This window comes from Podarcis filfolensis (assembly GCF_964270895.1).
Source record: "Podarcis filfolensis genome assembly, chromosome: 13".
Lineage (NCBI taxonomy): Eukaryota > Metazoa > Chordata > Lepidosauria > Squamata > Lacertidae > Podarcis > Podarcis filfolensis.
This window is the reverse complement of record NC_139615.1, coordinates 27,896,582-27,919,511: the sequence shown is the minus strand read 5'-3', so window position 1 is coordinate 27,919,511 and position 22,930 is coordinate 27,896,582. Positions and strand designations below refer to the sequence as shown.

General features: G+C 44.6%; 1 protein-coding gene and 1 long non-coding RNA gene across 14 annotated transcripts in view; one reads left to right on the top strand and one right to left on the bottom strand.

Annotated features, from left to right (window-relative positions):
- Positions 1 to 13,191, top strand: part of MED24 (mediator complex subunit 24) — a 52,949-nt gene extending 39,758 nt beyond the window's left edge. For 4 of the 13 annotated variants that reach the window (XM_083582584.1, XM_083582589.1, XM_083582585.1 and 1 more), the window contains 7 exons: positions 443 to 707; positions 2,055 to 2,236; positions 3,771 to 3,864; positions 5,851 to 5,950; positions 8,905 to 8,985; positions 9,893 to 10,041; positions 12,042 to 13,191. In XM_083582584.1, the coding sequence (XP_083438710.1) occupies positions 443 to 707; positions 2,055 to 2,236; positions 3,771 to 3,864; positions 5,851 to 5,950; positions 8,905 to 8,985; positions 9,893 to 10,041; positions 12,042 to 12,158 (988 nt within the window). In that variant the 3' untranslated portion in view covers positions 12,159 to 13,191. Of the gene's footprint in view, positions 1 to 442; positions 708 to 2,054; positions 2,237 to 3,770; positions 3,865 to 5,850; positions 5,966 to 8,904; positions 8,986 to 9,892; positions 10,042 to 12,041 lie in introns of all 13 variants that reach the window. The other 9 variants (XM_083582592.1, XM_083582582.1, XM_083582593.1 and 6 more) reach the window with 4 other exon arrangements.
- Positions 13,192 to 16,872: 3,681 nt separating this feature from the next.
- LOC310748205 lies at positions 16,873 to 20,274 on the bottom strand. Its single transcript, XR_014541197.1, has 2 exons — positions 19,074 to 20,274; positions 16,873 to 18,672 (listed from the first exon to the last, which is right to left on the bottom strand). It is a non-coding gene; the product is annotated as an uncharacterized lncRNA (long non-coding RNA).
- Positions 20,275 to 22,930: the final 2,656 nt, after the last annotated feature.

Here is a 22,930-nt window from a genome sequence, read left to right as displayed (position 1 = left end):
GCCACGTCGGGCTACTCTGGCTACCAGGCTGCACTGCCGCTGTTCTTAAGGTGGCCATCCTAGGACAAAAACAACATCAGAGGGAACCTGCAATGTGAAGCTGCTGAATTGCCACTCATTCATCTGGGTCTGAATGGAGACTATGGTTTCCTGTCCCAGTGCGAGTGTTAGATTTACACAGCAGCGCTAAGATAATTCTGTTATTCCCCAATCACTGCTGCTGTGAAGGGTCATTTTGCAAATATTAAGCTCTGGTCAAATACTGCTTCAGCACATTTTGTAGGCTGTTGTCTCCTTAGAGCCTCAACCAGATGCCTTTAGTTGGCGTTGTTTGGAATTTGGGGGCATCAGCAACTTGGAGCTGCCGAAGAAGCCTTGATAAGGATGCAGGTTTAGGGTGGTCATACTTTACCCTTTTTTCTCTCCCCTGCCCCCGGTCCAGAGTGGTGATCATGAGTTCAATCCTTGAGCACATGTGTGCTGATGTCCTGCAGCAGACAGCTGCGAATATCAAGTTCTCAGCCACAGGGGTCGTCACTATGCCCTACTGGAACTTCCTTCCTGCCAAGAAGCCAATCAAAGAGGTGCTGATGGGCGTCTTCTCCAAGGTGCTGGAGAAAGGCTGGGTGGACAGCCGCTCCATCCACATCTTCGACACCCTTCTGCACATGGGTGGAGTCTACTGGTTCTGCAACAACCTTGTCAAGGTATGGGGCACACGAGAGTACTGTACTTTTCCAACAGCTAGAAAAAATACTTCACCTATTGGAGGCATTACGTTGTAAATGGTTTTCCTGAAATTGTTGTGGGTGCCATGCTTTAGCAGAAGATGTGGGTTGTAAATGCTTAATAAATAAGTGGAATAGCTTTGCTTTTCATAAAACAAGTTGCTTTACCTAAGTGGTCAAAAGGCTCTGAATTTGTTCTGAAAACCCTCACCCACTCTCCTATGAGGCAGAAAAGTTTTCTTTCTGCATTCCCAGTTGGATGAGGCAAGACTGAAGCAGAGAGAGAGTGGCTTGCCTCTAAGTCACCCAAGGGATTCTTACGATGACGCCATGATTTGCATTCTTGGCCTTACCGTAGCTCATTAGCAGCTACATTCAGCCTAGATGCGGATACTCGGAATTGCAGTCTCTTGATGCCTGGCCTCAGCTGCATGCCTTCCTATATGCATATTTGAGAAAGACTTGTGAGCTAATTAGGAATAGTCAAGTCACATAATTCTAAGCTCACTCTCCCCCCCCCCGTTATATTGCCTATTATTATTATTATTATTATTATTATTATTATTATTATTATTTACTTACACCCCACCCATATGACTGGGTTGCCCCAGCCACTGTGGGCAGCTTCCAACAGAATATAAAAAAGCAAAGAGGAACATCAAACATTAAAAACTTCCCAATACAGGGCTGTGTTCAGATGTCTTCAGAACATCTGATAGGAGGGCGTTCCATAGGGCAGGTGCCACTGCCAAGAAGGCCCTCTGCCTGGTTCCCTGTAGCTTCACATTTTGCAATGAGGGAACTTCCAGAAGCGCCTCGGAACTGGACCTCAGTGTCTAGGCTGAACGATGGAGACAGAGACTAAATGTCCACAGTGATGGACTCAGGTGGAACTGCAGAGCAGACAGTTTCCAAAGCTTCAGCCCCATGACAGACAGTCCTGGGGGTATTTGTAGCTGCATGTAGTGGACTGAATGCCTCCTGAGTATATTCCCTGCTCCTAACCATCTGAGAGGTGGGCTTATGTGGGTCAAAATTATGCCTCTCTCTCTCTACCTACCCCCTCCACTTCTTTCTGTTGGGGATACTGCAAGAGGAATGTTTCTTCTTCTACGTTTAGCTGCATGGTGCTTTTCTATGGGGCTGTTTCTGACCGCTGACAAAGCATGGGCGAGAGAGAGAGTCTGTGTGAGTTTTGTCCGCGGCCCTAGGCTGCCATAGGCTCCCAGAGTAGTTCGGCACTCATGGCATTAAGCAAGGAGCGAATGTCGCTGCTCGTTGCCCCTCTGCTCTTGTGACTTTCTGTTGTCCTCTCTTCCCTCTCAGGAGCTGCTGAAAGAGACACGGAAAGAGCACGCAATGCGGGCTGTGGAGTTGCTGTACTCCATTTTCTGCCTGGACATGCAGCAGCTGACGCTCACCCTCCTGGGACACATCCTGCCCAATCTGCTCACAGACTCCTCCAAGTGGCATATGCTGATGGACCCTCCGGGCAAGGCTCTTGCCAAGTAAGAGATGAGCAGACAGGTGTTAATGAGCCCCAATTCTGTGCTGGTATGAAATCCACAAGCCAAAACTTGATGTGATGTTAAGGACACGGGTGCCATTTTTTATGCAGTTTATTCAGTTTCTGGTTGCCATGAGAAAGGGAAAAATATTGAGTGCAGAAGCTCTGTCTCCAGCTTCCTGGGAATCCTGCATTCCGTAGTTACCAGGTACCAGTGAGGTTACAGGGAACCAGGCAGAGGGCCTTCTCAGCAGTGGCGCCTGCCCTGTGGGATGTCCTCCCATCAGATTTCATCGAAATAAGCAACTATCTTACTTTTAAAAGACATCTGAAGGCAGGGAAGTTTTTAATATTCGTTTGAGAGCCACCCAGAGTGGCTGGGAAAACCCAGCCAGATGGTAAAGGTATAGGGACTCCAGACCATTAGGTCCAGTCATGGCCGACTCTGGGGTTGCGGCGCTCATCTCGCTTTATTGGCCGAGGGAGCCGGCGTCCAGCTTCCACGTCATGTGGCCAGCATGACTAAGCCGCTTCTGGCGAACCAGAGCAGCGCACGGAAACGCTGTTTACCTTCCCGCCAGAGCGGTACCTATTTATCTATTTGCACTTTGACATGCTTTCAAACTGCTAGGTTGGCAGGAGCAGGGAACGAGCAACGGGAGCTCACCCTGTCGCGGGGATTTGAACCACCGACCTTCTGATCGGCAAGTCCTAGGCTCTGTGGTTTAACCCTCAGCGCCACCTGTGTCCCAGCCAGATGGGCGGGGTATAAATAATAAATTATTATTATTATTATTATTATTATTATTATTATTATTATTATTATTATTATTATTATTGCCCTGTACCCTTTGAAGCCATGAAAGCTAGAGTCTTTCCTTCCTTCCTTCTTTCTTTCTTTTGAAAACATTTTGCTGAGCACTTAAAAAAATGTCAAATAATGATAGCTGAAAGCTAGAAGTGGGGAAGCAATAAGACATGGGAAGTTAAAAAATGACCACAAATTGCAAATGCTGTTATAGGCAAGCTTTGGGAATGAAACATGGGAGTCCTTCCAGCCCATCTCCAAGGCCCTCCTAGAACTTCAAAGCTGAATTCCCACAAACACTAACAAGAAACATATTTTTATGCATCAAGGCAGTAAAAATGGCACAGTTTCACAACCCAAATGCAAGCTTCTAGGGTTCACTCCATTAAACCACAAGCTCGGCTTTTCTCATATTGCCCCAGCAATATGTTGTTTCCCCCCATTGAGGCCGCCTTCCAAGCTTAGCGTGACATCTTGTGTGCTGGGGTACCAGGGATGATGGGGTCCAGGGAGTGGGAGTAGAAGAATGCATTTATTGATGTAAACTTAAGGAGACATTCTCTGATTACTGATCTCCTCCAAATATGATGCTAGTTTCCCTGTGCTCCATATACGGTATGAGAATGTCGTGGTTCATGAAAACCCGCATCCAGTAAGGAAAAGCAAAAAATAAATAAAAAATCACTTGTCCTTCTTTGGAGCTGATGTATGTTTCTTTTTCCATTAGGCTGTCTGTGTGGTGTGCCTCCAGCTCTTACTCCTCCCACAACAAGGGGCAGACCTCAGCTTGGCAGCGCAAGAGGCACCGAGAAGATATAGAGGTAAACTGCTGTTCCCACAAGGATGTTGGGAAGAGGAAAACGGGCCGCAGTGGATTGATAAGCGCAATGGGAGTGGCTGCATTTGAAGAGGGGAGAGGAATGAATGGGGGAAGGAGAATTGTGCAAAAATGCAAACTTGTACAATTTTCAGTTGTAAAATTTAATTATGATTTTTCCTTTTAAAAAATTAATTGCAATTTTAAATTGTAAGCTTTGAGACTGTAGCAAAGGAATTGTCTTTCCTTGACCTCTAAGAACATTAGAAACCAGCAACACCTTGTTGGATCAGACCAAGGATTCAAATCAACTAGCCTTTTGTTTCCAGGAACAGCCAGTCAGTTGCCTCCGAGAGGCTCAGAAACAGGGCATGGAAGTGACAACCTTCCCTTAATTTATGTTCCCCAAATCAACCTGGTATTGAGGTTCTTTTTCACTACCATGACTAATAGCTGTTGATAGACGTGTCCTTCATGAATTTGTCAATCCTTCAACAAGGTGATCTGATCATGGTTAGCTATCTTCCCCGCCCCCTTCTGATAATGTGTGGCATCTTGGACTGCATGCAACCCTATCTGAAACAATTTCGGACTTTAGTTTTCCTTACCTGCTTGCATTAAAAAAAATATATGCAGACCCCTGAGATAAGAAACTTTTTATGATACCAAAGTGACTCCCTATGTTCGCTAAGCTCTTGGGCAGGCATAGGCAAACTTGGCCCTCCAGATGTTTTGGGACTACAACTCCCATCATCCCTGACCACTGGTCCTGTTAGCTAGGGATGATGGGAGTTGTAGTCCCAAAACATCTGGAGGGCCAAGTTTGCCTATGCCTGCTCTTGGGAACTTCACCAGAGTCCATGCATCAGATAACGTGGCTCTGCAGTGTCAGAAATTCCAAAAACAATTATTATTAAGTGAGCACACACAGAGAAAAAAAGTTCTGTATGAAAACAAGAAGTGTGGCGCACAGGGGAACAGGAAAGTCTTTTTTTTCTCATTTATCCCTTGCTTTCTCCCTGGGTGCTTTTTCAGTTGATCCAGTGAAGGAGAAAAAACATAGTTCAGTAAGAGTATATACTTGGGTTACAGGAGACCCCAATTTCAGTCTTCAGCATCTCCTGGTAGGGCTGCGAAAGATTTCTGCCTGAATCCTTGAAGAGACACAGCAAGTCAGGGTAGAAAATACTCTGGTAGGCAGACCGACAGTCTGACCTTGGTACAAAGCAACCTTCCAGGCTGGTGACTGGGAGTGGCTGCTGAGACCATATAACACCAGTTCTGAGAGACATACATTGGCTCCCAGCATGTTTCTGAGCACAATTCAAAGTGTTGGTGCTAAACTTTAAAGGCCTAAACAGCCTCGGCCCAGTATACCTGAAGGAGCGTCTCCACTCCCACCCTTCAGCCTGGACACTGAGGTCCGGCTCCGAGGGCCTTCTGGTGGTTCCCTCACTGCGAGAAATGAAGCTACAGGGAACCAGACAGAGGGCATTCTTGGTGGTGGCGCCCGCCCTGTGGAATGCCCCCCCATTATTATTATTATTATTATTATTATTATTATTATTATTCCTGTTTCCGTGAGATCAGTGTGCAAAAGCAGCTTGTCACATTTGCAAATGAAACAGAAATTTTACAAACAAGAGGAGGGATAGCATTTAGTTTCTGCAGTGTGTCACATCCATTGTGGAGTAGCTCAACCCTGTGAGGTAGGTTAGAACTGGAGTTTGAATTGGGGGCTTGTGGGTCACAGCTCGGTCTCAGGCATCACACTACAATGGCTCTCTAGCACCTCTACTTCCTTCTTTTAAATATGTTGATGAGAAATGGAGTATGTGAATCATCCTTTTTTTTTGAGAGAGGCAAAGGTGAGACAGTACAAGTCCATACATGAATGACAAAATCAAGGCCAGACCGCTTGCCTTATTCATGGTTGTGTATATCAGTAACCGTGATGGACTCTTTTCTGTCCTTTCGGTTCCTCTTCCAGGATTACACCAGTCTCTTCCCGTTGGATGATACCCAGCCTTCCAAACTGATGCGCCTGCTCAGCTCCAATGAGGAAGACACCAGCATCCTGTCTAGCCCCAGTAAGTGGAATCATGGTGAGAAAGCTTTTCCTGGAATTAATATGAGTCCAAACAGGCTCCCTGGAAAAGACTGGCCAATCTTGAATCCATTCTAAAGCTCATTCCACTTCCTCTCTCTCTCTCTCTCCTTTTAATCACGTCAAAACAACACCGTCTCTCCATCTAGGAGGATTCAGATTAGATGGATCTATTTAAAACATTTAATATTTTGCTTTTTTAAAAAAAGTTATTTATTGTGAACTGTGCTTCCTCCAAGATAATAAGTAAATAGGTATAAGCCACAGGGAATGAATGTGGGGATTACTTTGTTTGCTTCAGGGAGAATTTAGATGTGCTGTTTGGAATGGGTGGAGGCGTCAGAGCTCAATGTAGGTCACGTGCCAATGCAGCTCCTTAGCTATCTAGCAATTCTGGCCCTTACTGGAGGCTTCTACACATCATTTTGATCTGTAATTGTGCCCCTGGGAGGGTATGCTACCAGGAACAAGTAAAGGTAAAGTTTCCTACCTTACTGACTTTTTAAAAGTTAAGGATAGCAGCACAGCGCAGAACACTGTCGGCAGTGGAAGTGTCCAAAACGGAGTCTGGCTCAGTGTAGGCATCCAACTCGGATGGAAGAATCTCTTGATATGAAGGAAGAAATGGCGCAGGAACTAAAAACCCAAAACCACTAGATGGAAAGAAGACAAAAGTCCCTACCAGAGAAGAATGGCAGGTTAAATTGATGGATTATGCTGAAATGGCAAAAATGACCTGAAGAAATCAGAAATCAGGAAGACCAAAATTTCAATAAGGAATGGGGGAAATGTATAATTTATCTTAAAAACCATTGTGTAAACAGCTAAAATCATTAGTAGGATTGGAATAGCACTTGTAGTTTAATGCTGAGTTTTGGATATAATGGAGATGTAAAAGGTTTGGGTTATTATAAAAGATGCAGGAGGAAATGGTTAACACAAGGACCCACAAAGGGGAGGAAGGAAGTTCAGGAGTTTCTTTGGAATCTTGTTTTTAAGTTGGTTGCTGGACTGTAAAACTATAAACTGAAAAACTAAATATTTTTTTTAAACTAAAAACTACTTAGAAAGAACTGAGACCTGGGTGGGCTGTGTCCAGGAGGAGCTGTCAAAGCTAGGAAAAGGCGCCTCATGCCACAAATCCCACTTGGGCCTTCTGTGTTCTGGGGGACCAAGAGCCACATGCAAAGAGAAAGGCCACTTTCCTATGCAGCTCCAGTTATCAGCTCACAGATGAAAACCAGGAGATCAAATGATCAGTAACTTTTGTCAGTAGGGGAAACTGGTGACCTCTTGTTTATGGATATGGAGAACATCACTGCTCATCACCTTGGATTCTTGCCCGGTGATTCAGAGATCTTGTTTTTGTATATTTCCATTGCTCTCGAGGCCCGTGATTTCCCTTTATTTCGTTATCCTTTGTTGTGGTTTTACTTTTGTCTACATAACAATGCAATTGGGGAGTTTTCTCTCCCTAATTCCTCCTGTCATAGCAGTGATTTGGCACACCCATGTTTCCTCTCTGATTTGCATACGAGATTATTTACAACCAAGCCTCTATCCTTGATCCAGCTATGATTCAGAGGAAGTGTTGGAATTTAATTTCCTTTCTTGCAGCGTCATTGCATCTGATTCCACTCTCAGGGCAATTCCAAGGCAGAATTGTGGAAATGGATAGAGAAGGTCTGTGAAACCCACCATCCAAGGCTGGACTGCTTAGCTTTTAAACACTTGGTGGTACAGTTGATTTTGTAACCTATCTGTACATTCCTCAGCCACATAGAACAGATCTGTGCACAATTGGCCCTGGATTTAACAGTTGAGCAATCTCTGTGTTCATTTCTTCTTAAAAAAAGAAGTTTTTAGTCCTCTTGGGATATTTGCAGCAGGTGCTCAATCGCACCTTGTTCATTTTTTAGTGTTCTAACATGCAATGTGGTAAGATGAAGTTAAATCTTTACATTTATATAGTGCAGGGGTGGGGAACTGGTTATAACTAGCAGACCAGATCATTCTCCCTCTTTCTACCAACAGCCAGGGCCAAATTTGACAAGTGGGCAGGGCCACCACCTGTCATTCACCTGACATCACACAATGACATCAAGTGACCCTTATTTGCCCACATGGTTTGAAATCAATGTGCTGGCAGAGGGACAGCCTTCAAAGTGCCAGTGATTAACTGAGCGTCGGATCTTGGGAATCCCCTTGCAAACTGCTCTGGAAGACCAGATGATCTTGCTGGATCTTGACAAACTCTTCACAGGACTCGATGATCAGCTGATTCTTGAATGTTGCAAAGCCCTGTGCGCAGTGCTTTGCTGGTGCCACCAATCAGCTGATTGCCAATGTTGCAAACCCCCATTTGGCTTGAGCCAGGTCTTTATGCATCCCATACCTGACATCATATATTACATCAGGCATGGGGCAGGTGCACAGGGCTTGTCCAAAACGGCCTCACAGAACAAATTGGGGGCAGTGGGCTGGCAAAGCCTAATTATGCCTGTAGGCTGGAGCTTCCCCACCCCTGACAGACTGCTTTCATACGCCCAAATTCTTTCACTTACATTACTGTGTTGTAATCCTTCCAGTAGTCATGCATAGTAGATCAGTGCTGTTATCCCCATATTGCAGATGGGGGGCTCTTGCCCGAGAGAAAATGGCTTGAGGCCTTGTGGAGGTAACACTTGGAAATACTAAACTGTGGTGATGTTAGTTTAGTGTAATGTTTTTGAACATTAGGATGGTGATCCAACATGATCAAAGTGACTTGCCAGAAACCTGCTGCTGCTGCCATCTTGTCATCCCAAGCCCCTCAGGCAACCATTAGAAAAGGGAAGGAAGGTCCAATTCAAAGGCATTTCCTGTTTGGGACGCAAGTAGTTAACCTTGCATGCTGAGGTACCGTTCACCAAACTCTGGTATTTTCTCTACTTTCAGCAGACCGCACGATGAGCACTTCGCTGTCCGCCTCGCAGCTGCACACAGTCAGCATGAGAGATCCTCTCAACAGAGTCCTAGGTAAGCCTCTTCAGTCCTAGCTAAGCGGATGGAAAAGTTATAGAAGCAGGCTGGGCACCTAGCTGGCCTGGTTGAAATGTAGCTCAGTTTATGTGGGGCTTTGTTTGATGATCACTAGGGGCTCAGCTGTGAAACCTGCTTTTGAACGTTTCATGGAATGATAGAGGCGGAAGGGGTCTTTGAAGTCATCTAGTCCACCCCCCCTTTATCAATGCATGATCTGCAGTGTAGAATAAAACGACGACATCCCTGCCAGGTGGTCATCCAGACTTCACTTAAATCAAAGCAAGGGAACCTATCCTCTCCTGAGGCAGTCTGTTCCACTGCCAGGCAGCACTATGTTAAATCTCTCCAGTACCATGAACTCCCTGCTTGGTGGCCTTGGGCAAGACACAGCCTGCCGGCGTGCGGTTACTGATGTTGGCATAAACTGAATCTGGGATCTTGAGGCTGCCAAACGATAACCTGTTGGAGATATAACTGCAACAATAGCACTTTGCGGGGTTCTTGTAAGGATCACAGAGAAAACATGCACTTGAAATTCTATCTATAGATATAGATGCATGTATGTATGGTGAATATTACTATTAACATTATTACAGTCATACCTTGGAAGTCGAATGGAATCCATTCCGGAAGTCCGTTCGACTTCCAAAGCATTCAACTTCCAAAGCATGGCTTCTGCAGCCAATCGAAAGCCGCGGAAGCCCCATCTGACGTTCGGCTTCCAAAATAATGTTCGAAAACCGGAACAGTCATTCCAGGTTTCAATTGTTGGGGAGCCAAAATGTTTGAGAACTAGGGTGTTCGAAAACCAAAGTATGACTGTATTTTAAAAAACTGAAAAGGCCTCAAAATAGGGGTTTAGAGGAGACAATGCTTAGTTTCTCCCTCTTCTGCTCCCCAGCCAACCTCTTCCTGCTGATTTCTTCCATCTTGGGAGCCAAGACAGCCGGGACACACACACAGTTTGTCCAGTGGTTCATGGAGGAGTGCGTAGACTGCTTGGAGCAAGGAAGCCGTGGCAGCATCCTCCAGTTCATGCCCTTCACCATGGTCAGTGACTCCCATTTTCCTCTTGAAGATTTCTGTAGTCTCTCTTTGGGCTCTTGGTCCATTGCTGCTCTCTAGGAAATCTTTTGGCTTATAGGGGGTTGCAGGCAGACTTCTTCCACGTGACCTGAGTAAAGGCCAGTTCCCTGCAGTTTTCCTCACTCAGCAGTCACAACTCAACATGGCCCCTGGGAAATAAGGAATCATTAAGGGAAGCCACCTCCATACCTTTGGGTGTCGTATTTTAGCCCCTTGAGCCGTGTGGAAAGAACTGTCACCTGGATCTCAGTCCTAGTTGGTTCTTTGCACTTCAGAGTTCAGATTTGGATGAATTTAACAGATAGAGAACCACATAATGTTAGGGGTGTTTGCTTCCAAAGTGGCTAAACAGTGGTGTACAAAACAGGTGGGTTTTGTGTGTGGCGACGATGCACTATATGCCAGCAAAAGTGTTACTATGAGCTGGGGGGGGGGCGGGATGCCTTCTAAGTACCCAACAGTCATATGACCTGGCCCAGAAAGGCACAAGCAAATCTTCCCTTTGCAGTTCCCCAATGCATGTAGACCAGTCTTCTCCAACTTGGTGCCCTCCAGATGTTGCTGGACTGCAGCTCCTATCTTCCCTGACCATGGGCATTGTTGGCTGAGACTGGTGGGAGACATAGTATAGAACATCTGGAGAGCACCAGATGGAGGAAGGCTGGTACAGATGATCCATATGAATCCTAAGAGTTCAAGTCTCTTTGGTTCTCTGTTCTTAGGAAAGGCAAACACTAGAGGGAGTCTGTTGGCAGGAATTGACAGCTCCAGAGACAATGACAGAAGAGTAAGTGAGGGTCACCCTAAGATGCAATCCTGTGTACAATTACTTGGTGTAAAGCCCATTGAACACAGTGGGACTTAACTGCTGATTAAGCTTGCATAGGAATGTACCATTAAACACATATCATAGGTTGAGAGAAAATGTACTCAGGGAACATAATTGATCCGTTTCTTTGACTCGTACATGCTCATACCTCCCTCTTTGAAGAAGCACTAGAGATGTGAGTTTTGCAGAAATATGAAGGTGGGAATTGTCCTCAGCATTTGATGGTGTCTGTTGTGTGCATATAAAACTATATGTTTAAAGCTTTATTGAGTTTGCACATTACCGAATGTTGGGGTTGATGTAGAATGTAATCCTGCAGACTTTTCAAAATCATGTGTATAGAAAAACAGTTGAGAGGGAACAATTGTTGAAAGGAACAAAATAATAATAACTGTTGTCATTATTATATTTATTCTGCTTTACCTGTTATTCCACTTTGAGCATAACAGGTAAGGTTCCAGTATCTCCTCAGCTACTGTTAATCCTATGCTGGGAGTGCCTAGGCCAGAAGGTATAAATTCTCATTATCAACCTCTTCTTAAAGGGAAAAAGATCTCATGGGGAAATCTACTCCCTCACCACCCTGGAATTTCCAGCCTCCTCAGCATCCAAAAGACTCTGGGAAAAGAGGGTTGTGTAAAGGCCAATTAAAGACTTTCATGCCTTGAGGAAAAGCAGAAAGGAAGAAGCCCAGGCCAGGGAGCTTAGGTCATCAGCTCCTGAACAAACTTCCAGTAGCCTGAGATACGCCTGCTGTTCTCTTGTAACTCTCCTTATCCCCTGTATTTCAAATTTGTTAACTGCCCAGAATGCCTTGGCAGAAAGACAATAAAAAATTTGTATTGACCTTTTGTAGCCATTTATAGCCTACAATTCCATGAATCATGCCCAAGTCTGCTAATATTTACAAGTGCAGTAAATAAATATAAACACCCCTACACGCGGTATGAGACACAGGCTAGGCAGTGCATCTGGACCAATGCCACAAGCTCTCTTGAGTTGTTGCTTTGCCATGGAGGGAAATGGGTTGCTTCAAAGAGGAACTTGCACTACACCCCAGAGCTCACTCTGCTAGCATCTACTTGCCACTGATGTGTCTTCCTTGACCTCTTTCCCCTTCTTTACTTCTGGGCAGGTGTCGGAGTTGGTGAAAGCATCCACCATGTCTAGCCCCAGAATTGTGCTGGCCATCACGGATCTCAGCTTGCCTCTGGGACGCAGGGTGGCAGCCAAAGCCATCGCTGCCTTATGAGCATCCCGTGGGCCTTGCTGCAGGTGAGACGGCGAACCCTAAGAGCAAAATCCCACCGATGGGATAATGGAGAACACTCTCTGTTCCAAGGAAGCTGCCACGTGGCGTGCGTTGAATTGTGTACATGCTCTACAGAAGTGAGCATTGCTGTGATGAGAAAATACGCCAGGGCAGACCCCTGAGTCGGTTTCCAAGGCATCTCAAGAGTGTCCTTCCAGTTGGTTTGGAGTCCCCATGGTTGCCATCCCAGCTTTTCCAGGGATCCTTGGCGTTCCAAGTCTTTCAAGCCACACTTCCACTTCTCACACCTGTGACGTCTGAATGTGTCCATCAGTTTTTGCTAATACTCCCCCCCCCCCTTTGTTTGTCTTGTTTTATAAATGCCTGGGTGTATCTTTTTCTCTTTAATGGTCAAATACTTGAACAAAGCTACATTTACAAGCAGCACATCCCATTACAAGGTGTCTCAGAAGTGCCATGGTTTTTGATATTTTAGCAGTATGTTTACAAAAGTTACAGAAATCATTATGAAAACAGCTATATTCTTTTTTTTATATGTATGTATATGTATATATAGTTTTTATTCATTTTCAACAATATAGCAGTTTATCAATGTATAACATGTATTCTCAATCTAAAAAATACAAAAACAAATTTTAAAAGTTTCTGATCAAGACATCGTTATAATTACATTCAACAATTTTCTAATTGGGTCCATTATGTTTCAGCATGGAAAAAAGCCAGCCTGGTCTGCCGCAACCAGTTTGTATAATAAGTGTTTTATATGATTGGCTAGCACAGAGGTAAATATCTTGTAATCTTGATTTATCAAATAGCTTTATTCTATACCACCATTTTCCTCTTCAGGAATATAGAGCCTGAATTTTGCAAACAGGAGAATGTTGACAATCCTATATGCTTCCCCTCCTTGTCTTTGTGTATATAAGTTTAGACAATTTCAGTTGCTTTTTTGTATAAATACTGGGGAGAATCCTTATTGTCCCCTCTTAATAAATTCATATGGTGAAACACAGAGCTATGTTTATCCCCTGGTTCCATGATCATACCCTGGAAGCAGAGAGTTTGGGATTGCACACATAACTGAACATCCTGGGCATCTCAGCAAATTTCTAATCATTATGGATGCAAAAATAGGCTTTGAAAAGGAGGCTGTTTTTGGTGGGAATCCCAGGAGGTTAGATAGGATAGTGTTGGACTATTGAGCAGGGGTTTTAAGGCCCCCAACCTCATTTTATTTTGCCCTCAGCACGTTAAAATTAACAGGGAGTCTTGTGTTAGCTTTATTATGGAGCCTACCATCGAAAAAATCTTATACCATATTAAATTTGTTAGTCTTTAAGATGCCACTAGACTTTGATTTTTCTGCTACAGCAGCCTAACCTGGTTACCCTTCTGGGAAAATGTTTTCCTTAAAATTGGTTGCCTTTACAATCCTGATCTAGGAGTGCTGTAGATGAGGAAGTGCCACTAACGCCTATGGTTTCCTGGAAATTCCAGAATTTGTGAATGTGATCACTCATTGTAAACAATTTGTCTTATTTTATTGCACCCATGAGTAATAGGCAGTTCATCCTGCAGTCCTTCTGATCCTTGTGACAAGGTCAAGGAGTGGTGGTTTTTTTTTTTAATTACCTTTGGAATTGTTTCCTTGCAATATACCATGGAAGACTTGGTGAGGATCATTAAGGAGATAGCTGTAAAGATTATTGCCACCACCAGTTGAGTTCTTTGTGACATGGCTTGAACCTGCCTCCCAGTGTGTAGCAGATTGCGTTTGAGTTCTAACAAGTTGGACATGGGATGTCAGAGAGCTGGGTGGCTTACAAATTGGGGAAGAAGAGTCTGACCAACAGACTCTGCCAGAGGCTTCGTGTCATGCACTTATATGCCACACAGCCGGGACAGTTTGCTCATGAAAGTGGTGGGGTTGCTGATCTAGAACCCAACCATTCATGCTGGGTGAAACTCAAAAGCCGAAAACAGTAAGACTTTGTGATGACGTTGGCCCCACCCTACATCATCCTGGCAAAACTGCAGCCATGTCAGATAAACTCCCATCTAGCCTCAAGCAACTTGTGGGTGGAGGGAAAAGTTGTCCAGAATCCATTCATGGAGATGAATGGGCTTTGCTCATTTGGTGGGGGTGGAATTCAATTGTCCCAGTTCTGTAAGGAAGTGGTTTTCCCTTCAGATCAAAACTGGTTAATTAAGTGCGTACAGAAGAAATATGGGCAGGAAATTCAAGCAAGTGAATGAAGCTGTAGTTGCTTGGTGAAGGTGCATGAAAACCCCTGCCCACTGAACGGTCCAACCTGAGGGATGGGGTGACAGTTCCTTCCCACCACAAGTACCATTCCTGTCCTGAGCCAATATTTGTTTGCTAAAAGCAGTGTCAGTGCAGACGGGCCGAAAAGAGTATCTTGTGAAACTTATTCCGACACTTCCAGCTAACGTCCAAAGCATCAGACTCCGGCTGCTTCGCCTTCAGAAAGATGTTGCAGGGGGCTTAATATTTAGTTATGTTCTCTACAGCCAGTGGAGAGCCAGTGTGGTGTAGTGGTTAAGAGCGGTAGTCTCGTAATCTGGGGAACCGGGTTCGCGTCTCCGCTCCTCCACATGCAGCTGCTGGGTGACCTTGGGCCAGTCACACTTTTTGAAGTCTCTCAGCCCCACTCACCTCACAGAGTGTTTGTTGTGGGGGAGGAAGGGAAAGGAGAATGTTAGCCGCTTTGAGACTCCTGAAGGGGAGTGAAAGGCGGGATATCAAATCCAAACTCTTCTTCTTCTACAGCCATGGCAGGCACTGCAACCTGCCCCCAAAGGCGCATTCCTCCATTGTCTCCTGAAACGGACTGATGAAAGCTACATATTACCTATCTATATGAATGCATCCATATAGCCCGCAGTCTAAAGTGATACAATCCATTCTGCCACCTCATTCCTTCCTCATTGTGCTGCATGTGTAGACCATGCCTGAGCTGGATGCACATCTAAAACTTGCACATGTTCCCACAGCTAAGATGCCAAATCATCACACTGGACATAACCCACAGGCATGGAAAGAAGAGTCACTCATGCATTCTCTTTTCCCCACCCCGCCCTCTGTCTTTCTGTAAGAGAGCCAAATATTATTGGGGCTGAGTCTAATGATATGTTTAGTGGTTCAGAAGTCCCTGATACCTTAAAGGGAGGGGGGCTAGGGAAATTCCCAGGATCTTCAGTAAGCCCTTCCTGATCTCCCATTGGATCCAGTAATATCTGAGTGTAATTTACAGGTATTCCTAAAGCCGTTTCATTCAGGATATCCTGGGTGTCATAGCAGCTCTTGCACATTTGCGTCAAGCGTTTCCCAATATGAATCATGAAACCGCAGAGAGTGAGGCATTCTGGACACTAGCAGGACCTAAGCATGAGGTAAGGAAACCTCACCACCTGCAAGCCATGCTTGTGGGAATTGCCTGTGATGTACAAAGAAGACGGCAAAGGAAAAACTGGAAACGAACAGGGTTTCCAATCAGATTCTAGACTATTTGTTTGGCTGGCGCATGGCAACACCCCATGTCTCAATCATACACAGGCACACAGCCAGCGCACAGCTAGCCTGAAAGAGATTGCCAACCAATCGCTGCAAACTGGACTCTGCTGATATGTAGTCCATACAAATTTTAATGAGAATTGTGATCTGAACTCGGTAGGATGGTCAGCCTTTTGCCTGGTTGGCTTGGTGAAACATGTAAAAGGGACCCTTGTGGATTTGGATTTGATGCTGTTCTTGGAGTCTGGGTTATGTTTCCTTCCTGTTTGGCTGGATGAGGAAGCAACAACTGACCCCAGATCATCGTCCAGAACACTGTTGGTTGCCAGGATTTGCACTGGAGCAAGTACGCATGAAATAAATCTCAGGGTGACTCAAAGTAAAGTGGTTACACTCTGTATTGGAGAGTGCTTATGTCTGTTTCCCCCCTTCTTATTTCCTGTGAACAAGATATAAATAGCAGCATGAGTGGTCGTCCAATTCTTATGTAACCCCCTAGAGTTGGAGTGACTTCTTCAAAACGAAAGAGTGGGCCATAAATCCCACAGTCCAGGGAGAGGATGATCAAGGTCTATTGCCTGTGACAGCAGTTGATTGACGTTGGTAGAGCAAGGGACTACAGAGGCCATAGTTGTAAATCTAGGGAGTTGAAATATGATGGAGGCCTTTGGCATGCAGAAAGTACGTCTGCAGAGCCTAGGCTCTAGCATGACAGGGGGTGATAAGAATGTGAAAAGAACATAGCCCAAATGAAGCAAACTACCAGCCCCTCTCTCTCCCCAGCTTCCTGTTAGAGACTGCAGTGGCCCAACAGCAGAAGTGCGTAGCCTGTGGGCTGTATCTGCATGCGCCCCCAGCAAATTAGCAAATTTGAAAATCCAAACAGCTGCCAAAATAGCTACATCTCAAAACAGGGACATGTTTATTGTTTTGTAATCAGAACAGTGTATGCTTTCAGATTACAGAAGTAGCACCTGATACTATGTTATATTGAGTTCTATTTTTCTATAGTGTATTGCATGTTTTTATTGAAGATACAGGGGCAAAATTATATGAAAGTCCCGCAGCTGTTTTATTTCCCTTGCATTTGGATACACTCTAAGCCATCAAAAGGTAAAACTAGAGATGACTGACACACACAAACTGAGGAGAAACAGGTGACAGTTGCAAGCAAAAACTCTTTAAATGTCTTGTCTCATTCAAAATCCAAACATTTTAAAATTTTACCATCTTACAGCTGCCATTGTGCAGACTCTCTGTGCAAGATTTCATGAAGTTGGGACAAATAGTCAACACAAATAGAAATGGATAACTAAGGAGTATTCCAAGCCAGTGTGAAACTTACACATTTTCGAAAACTGCTTTTTTTATCCAAATTCATGGTCAGAGTCACAAGCTTGTCTGGTTGACCTGTTGACCCAAACTGAAAGCAATGTTGGTTTGTGGGACAACCAACCTCTCCTGTTGAGAAGTTCAGTCCTTTTTGTTGGTAGCTTCAGATACTTCTCAACATTTTGCAACTCAACACTTTCCTTCCCTTGGCCCAGCCTGTTGAAGCTAAGTCAAGCTGATGCGCTTGTCAAAACCGAGGTTAGGAAAATGTGATTTCTGCAGGGATCTGTCTGAATGTGTGGAAAGCAGAAGGAAATCCTTTCGCTTTCTAAGAACTTGGCCTAGCAGAATACGTCATCAAGTCAGAATTTGGCAACAATGAGGAATGACTTCAAAGAATCCCACAGATGTCTGAGGGACCTCAAAGTAAGGTGGGGTGTCATGCTCATTTTGGTGCCAAATTTTGGTGCCCAAATTTCAAGCAGGAAGCTAAGAACGAGGGAGAGTGAACAACTTCACGGTACCCAACTTTTCAACTTCCGCTAACCCACTAGAGTGGTTGTATGTTGGATCATATCTGTGAAATCCAGCTTTCCTTGCCTCCTCAACCAAAGTCATGTTCCTTCCTTCATAACAGTCAATTAGTTTAAACATTCCACTGGCCCCTTCAAATAATTTGTGACCAACCACAAAACTCGGAAAGCACCACTGTCAGGATGAAAAGATTGCCAGCAGCTTGAAATAAGAATAATGCCAGACCCAACACAGTCGGAACACATCCTCCTTTTGGGCTATTTTTTTGGTGGTTCAAAATCAGTTGAAGTGAGTGAAGTAGTACATGTTAACATTTAAAGGCACCTGCCGTAAGTAAAGAGCCCCCCCCCCCCGACCATTAAGTCCCAAGTCCAAATTGCTTATAACTGCACAGCTGTCTGGATTACATACTTAGGATATTCAACATAATGCTAAATCCTGATGTTTGGAAACAAGTAAGCTTCCCTATTCCCACCTCCCCTTTCTGCTTTGCATTTTAAGGGTTTTTTCCTTGTTTGCTTTCCCACTCTCCTTATTGTCCCCCCCCCCTTCTTTCTGTTTTTCCAGTATTTGGTCTTAACCTTCCAACAATAAGCTCTTAACCTTTCGTTTTCTGCACCTCTCTGGTCCTTCAATCTAGGCAAACAGCAAGCAGGAAGTGCCACCGAATAATGTAGCAATTTTGGAAAACTTTCTGGTCTGGGGCTGATATGTCATGGCAAGCTGCCCAGGAAGTGGAAAAGTAGGTATGAACCAACAAGCTTCGACAGAGATCTGACCTTGTGACCGAGTTTGGGTAATCCTAGTGCAAAAGTTTCTTTGCCTCAGGAACCATACGTGAATGTGTTGCACTTCTGAAAGGCCCAGGCCATTCCCACACTATACAATTAAAGTGGTATGATACCACTTTAAACAGTCGTGGCTTCACCACAAAGAATTATGGGGGCTGCAGTTTGTTAAGGATGCTACGAGTTGTTAGGAGGCCCCTATTCATCCCACAGAGCTACAGTTCTAGGACTGGTCTACCAATCAATCCTTCTTTACAGGAAACTGACAGTTGTAGCTCTGTGAAGGGAATATCTCTTTCAGCTTCTGTCTTCTGGAAGAAGGTATAGGGTTATAAAGGCCAGGACTAGCCGCCTGAGAAACAGTTTCTATGCAAATGCAATTCTGGTTCTAAAAGCAGCATAAGGGGTCTCTATAGTATAGTGTATTTTATAGCATAGTGTATTTTATAGTTTAGAATAGCGAATTTTAAAAGGGGGTTTCAGAGTTTTTAGGGGTTTTATAGTATAGTATAGTGTATTTTAAAATGGGGTTTCAGAGTTTTTAGGGGTTTTTGAATGTTTTATGTAGTTTTTCAATTTCATTGTTCTGTATGGGACAGTGACAATAAAGATATCTATCTGTCTATCTATCATCTATCTATCTATCTATCTATCTATCTATCTATCTATCTATCTATCATCATCTATCAATATAGACCTCCTCACAATTCTCAGTATCCCAGCTGCTGCCCCTTCTCCCACCCTTGGCCACCAGCTCGGCCGCACCCAGATCTGGGCAGGGGGCTTGACTGCTGCCACGGCTGATTTGCCTCAGGTGGCAAAATATATTGGGTCAGCCCTGGTTCCCAGGATTGTGGGAGCGGGAGGGATGTGCTTTAAAGGTATGGTGTCTGTGTGACTTGAGGTCTGTGGTCAGAAACTGGGATTGTAAGCCTGCAGACAACGCAGTGGGAGAGCTGAGTCATGGGTCCTCCTCCCTTCAAATCAAGTCAATAAGATTTTAAGATGACTATATCGGAAACCTGGAGAAGTTTGTGGGTGGAACCACCTCCTCTTTTGCTGTTATTGGGGTGTAGCTACATGTGGTGCTAAATGTGTTGCTGGAAATCTATTTCAGGTGTGTGACAAATTCAGGTCTAAGTCTGGACGCATTCCACACCAGCCCCATCACCTCAAGGAGCAAGATGGCCCTGGCAGCCATCCAGCTGATAACTCAGCACCCAGGAAGTGCTACTCTGTTTGCCTTCAGACTAGGTTCAGCTAGTCTAGAACATGTCTGAGAGCGACTTGAAGGTGTTTCTTGTTATTCTTGCCTTGACTATCTGGAGCTTCAAAAAATGTTGTACGGTGTGTTCGTGTGAGGATTCCCGTTTTCTCTTCTGTAGTTTGCTGAAAGGTAGCCCAGCTCAGCTTATCCTGACTGCTGATTTCTCTCTGCAGATTATTTACAGCTGAGGAATCAACTGTTACTTCACAATCAGTGTACAATATGCAAATAATTGAGCCTGTACCATCTTCACATGTAACACTCACCAAATATACACAACAACCGAGTGGTACAAATGAACAGGTGTACACCCTTTCACACAACTACTTGCACATGTACAGAGGCAGCTTGTGGGTGTGTTATCATGTGTGGACAACTGTGGTGTGAGGTGGCTGCCTAAAATGGCAAGTGCTGGGGACGGGGACTGGCAGAGAAGGTGATGGGAGGGGTATGTGCCACAGTGCCTTGCCCTGCATCTCTTTAGCCAGAAGTAGCCAACATGGTACCCTCAAAAAGTTGCTGGACTCCCAGTTCCCATCAGCCCCAGCCAGCATGGCCAATGGTCAGGGATGAGTCCCTGCCCTAAGCTAGCTTACTGCGCTAAGGTGTGGTAAAGTGGCAGCTGCTGCTCCAGTCAGCTTCTTTAGGTGGTGTGTGTGCCATTTCGTCCTTCAGGCAGCAAAATGTTTTGGGCCAGCCCTGCTTCTCAGCCTAGTGATTCTTCTGTCACGTTTCATGTTAGCCATCAAATGAGGGTCATGTGTAGGGAGAAAAATCTTGACAATTCTATTTTAACTGGTTTTAATTCTGAATTTTATATTGTTGTTACCCGCCCTGGGACCTGCTTGTGAAGGGTGGGTAATAAATTTAGTAGCAGTAGCAGCAGCAGCAGCAGCAGCAATAATAATAATAATAATAATAATAATAATAACAACAACAACAACAACAACATCCTTGGCCCTTCAGCCACACCTTTTTAATAGTGCCCCTTCGTATATTTGCTATGTTCCAAACACAACTTGAAGAACCAAAATAAAGCTGTGTACATACCATATGTTTAAAGTACATCCCCATCCACCCTCACAAAGAACCCTGGGAACTGTAGCTCTCTCTAAGCGTGCTGGGAATTGTGAGGAACAAACTACAGTTCCCACAATTCTTTTCGGGCAGTGCTCTTTAAATTTACCCAGGCATTTGGTAACTGATGAATTTGGTTTCCTGGCAATCCCGGGATCACCAGAAGGAATAGCGGTCACTGTTTTTAATGCCTTTAAATGTAATTGTTTTAGAATGTTTTTGCTTTGGAATCAGTTGGCGGTCCTGGGCTCCTTCAAGAGGGAAGGAGAAAAATATAAACCCAATAAATAAATGGATTCATGGCATGTACACAGCCTGAATTATATTTACTACACTACTACAAACCAGAGAGAAAAATGGGACGTGGCTTGTTATGTGCCACTCCTTTGGTATCAGCCGCATCCGCACCATACATTTAAAACTTTGACAGTCATAACTTTCCCCCCAAGGATCTCGGGTACTGTAGTTTACACCTCAGAGAGCTACAACCCCCAGCACCCTTAATCTACAGTTCCCAGCCATGACTGCTATAGTAGTATAAATGTGCTTTAACCATATGGTGGCAATCCCTTCCTCTGAGGGCTATTTTGCATCTTCTTTAAGGGGACCTTAATGGCAGGGGTAAGACGCCTCAAACCTGAGGGCCCAGTGTAGCCCTCTAGGCCTCTCTGTTTATTTTTCATATTAATTGTGTACAAATTTATAGACTGCTTCCCAGCATAAAGCCATATAAGGGCAAAATAAAACACAGAAGCACCAGCTCACAGGATAAATCCAATTCAGCAAAGCCTGAGAACAGCCTCCTCAGGCCACAGCCACTCACGGGATCATGCCCACACATCCCTGAGGCGCTTTTGCTTAGCTAGAAAGTGTTCAACTGTGACAATCCCTCTGGGTTTCCTGTATAGCGAGATATGTGTAGGGTGTGCATAGAAACTTACTGCTTTTGTGTAACTGGAATGTTGACTTTGGTACTTTGATTCTCTGCTCACTTTTGCCTCTGGTGTTATAAGAATTCTAAGGTCTCAGATATAAATTAAATGTTCATAAATGTACAAGGCAAACGCATACATAAGTATATAAACCGCGTGTCTGAAATAGTACAGGAGAGCAATCCTGAAGCCATTTTGACACTCCTGGTGACCTCAAATATTTCTCTGCAAGGAGAAAGGAAATGGGAAAGCCTCCCCATTGTTGTTTGCTTACAAATCCTGTCTCAAGGGTGTATTTGTGTATGAGTAGGGTGAGCCTGTGACCTGGATTCAGGAACTAAACTATTAACCATCACAAAAGAATGGCCAGACTGCCCAGGTAATGCAATCAGTGACCATTATCAGGTGTCCTGGCAGACAGGATTTCTGCTGTAGACTGCCTCCTGTGATGCATTTCTGTTGTAGACTGCCTCCTTCTGTGATGTATGTATAATGTTTTTGGAGCTGGTCTTGAGCTACAGGGTGGGCAATTTCCAAAGTCTGTGTAAGGGCTTGTGCACCATTGATCTGGGTTCTCTCCCTCTTGTGTGTGAGGAGTGGTGACCCTGTTGCAACAGTACTTTTCTATTGCAATAAAGATCAGGCTTACTAGCTGCTTTGCTTCTCAGTATTCTCTGGCTGGCCTCTGTTATTTTCTCCTACCGATAGGGAACCCACTTAAGGACTCTATACAGTGGCACCTCGGGTTAAGAACTTAATTCGTTCTGGAGGTCCGTTCTTAACCTGAAACTGTTCTTAACCTGAGGTACCACTTTAGCTAATGGGGCCTCCTGCCGCCACCGCGTGATTTCTGTTTTCATCCTGAGGTAAAGTTCTTAACCTGAGGTACTATTTCTGGGTTAGCGGAGTCTGTAACCTGAGGTACCACTGTATGGGCTCTTGGATACCCCATAAAGGAAAAGGAGTTTCCCCCCCCTTATAACACTGGCAACACCTCCTTTTTGCCTCTGGCCCTGCTCACCACAAGCATTTGGCCCCTGGAAGGTTACCCCTGGGGAAACACGACCCTCAGGCTTTGCTTCTTCAGAAAATGTCCCTGCCTTGCCTTAATTTCAAACCAACCCATCCCAACCCCCCATTTCTGCCCTCAACTCACTAAACAAAATATCTGATGCCTTCTCAGCCTCTCGTGGGGCATTACTCTCTGTACAGAATAATGGATAATGATTCCTTTTGTTTCCAGTTTTAAGTCTTCACTTGCTCATACCAGCATAGCCAAAACAGCA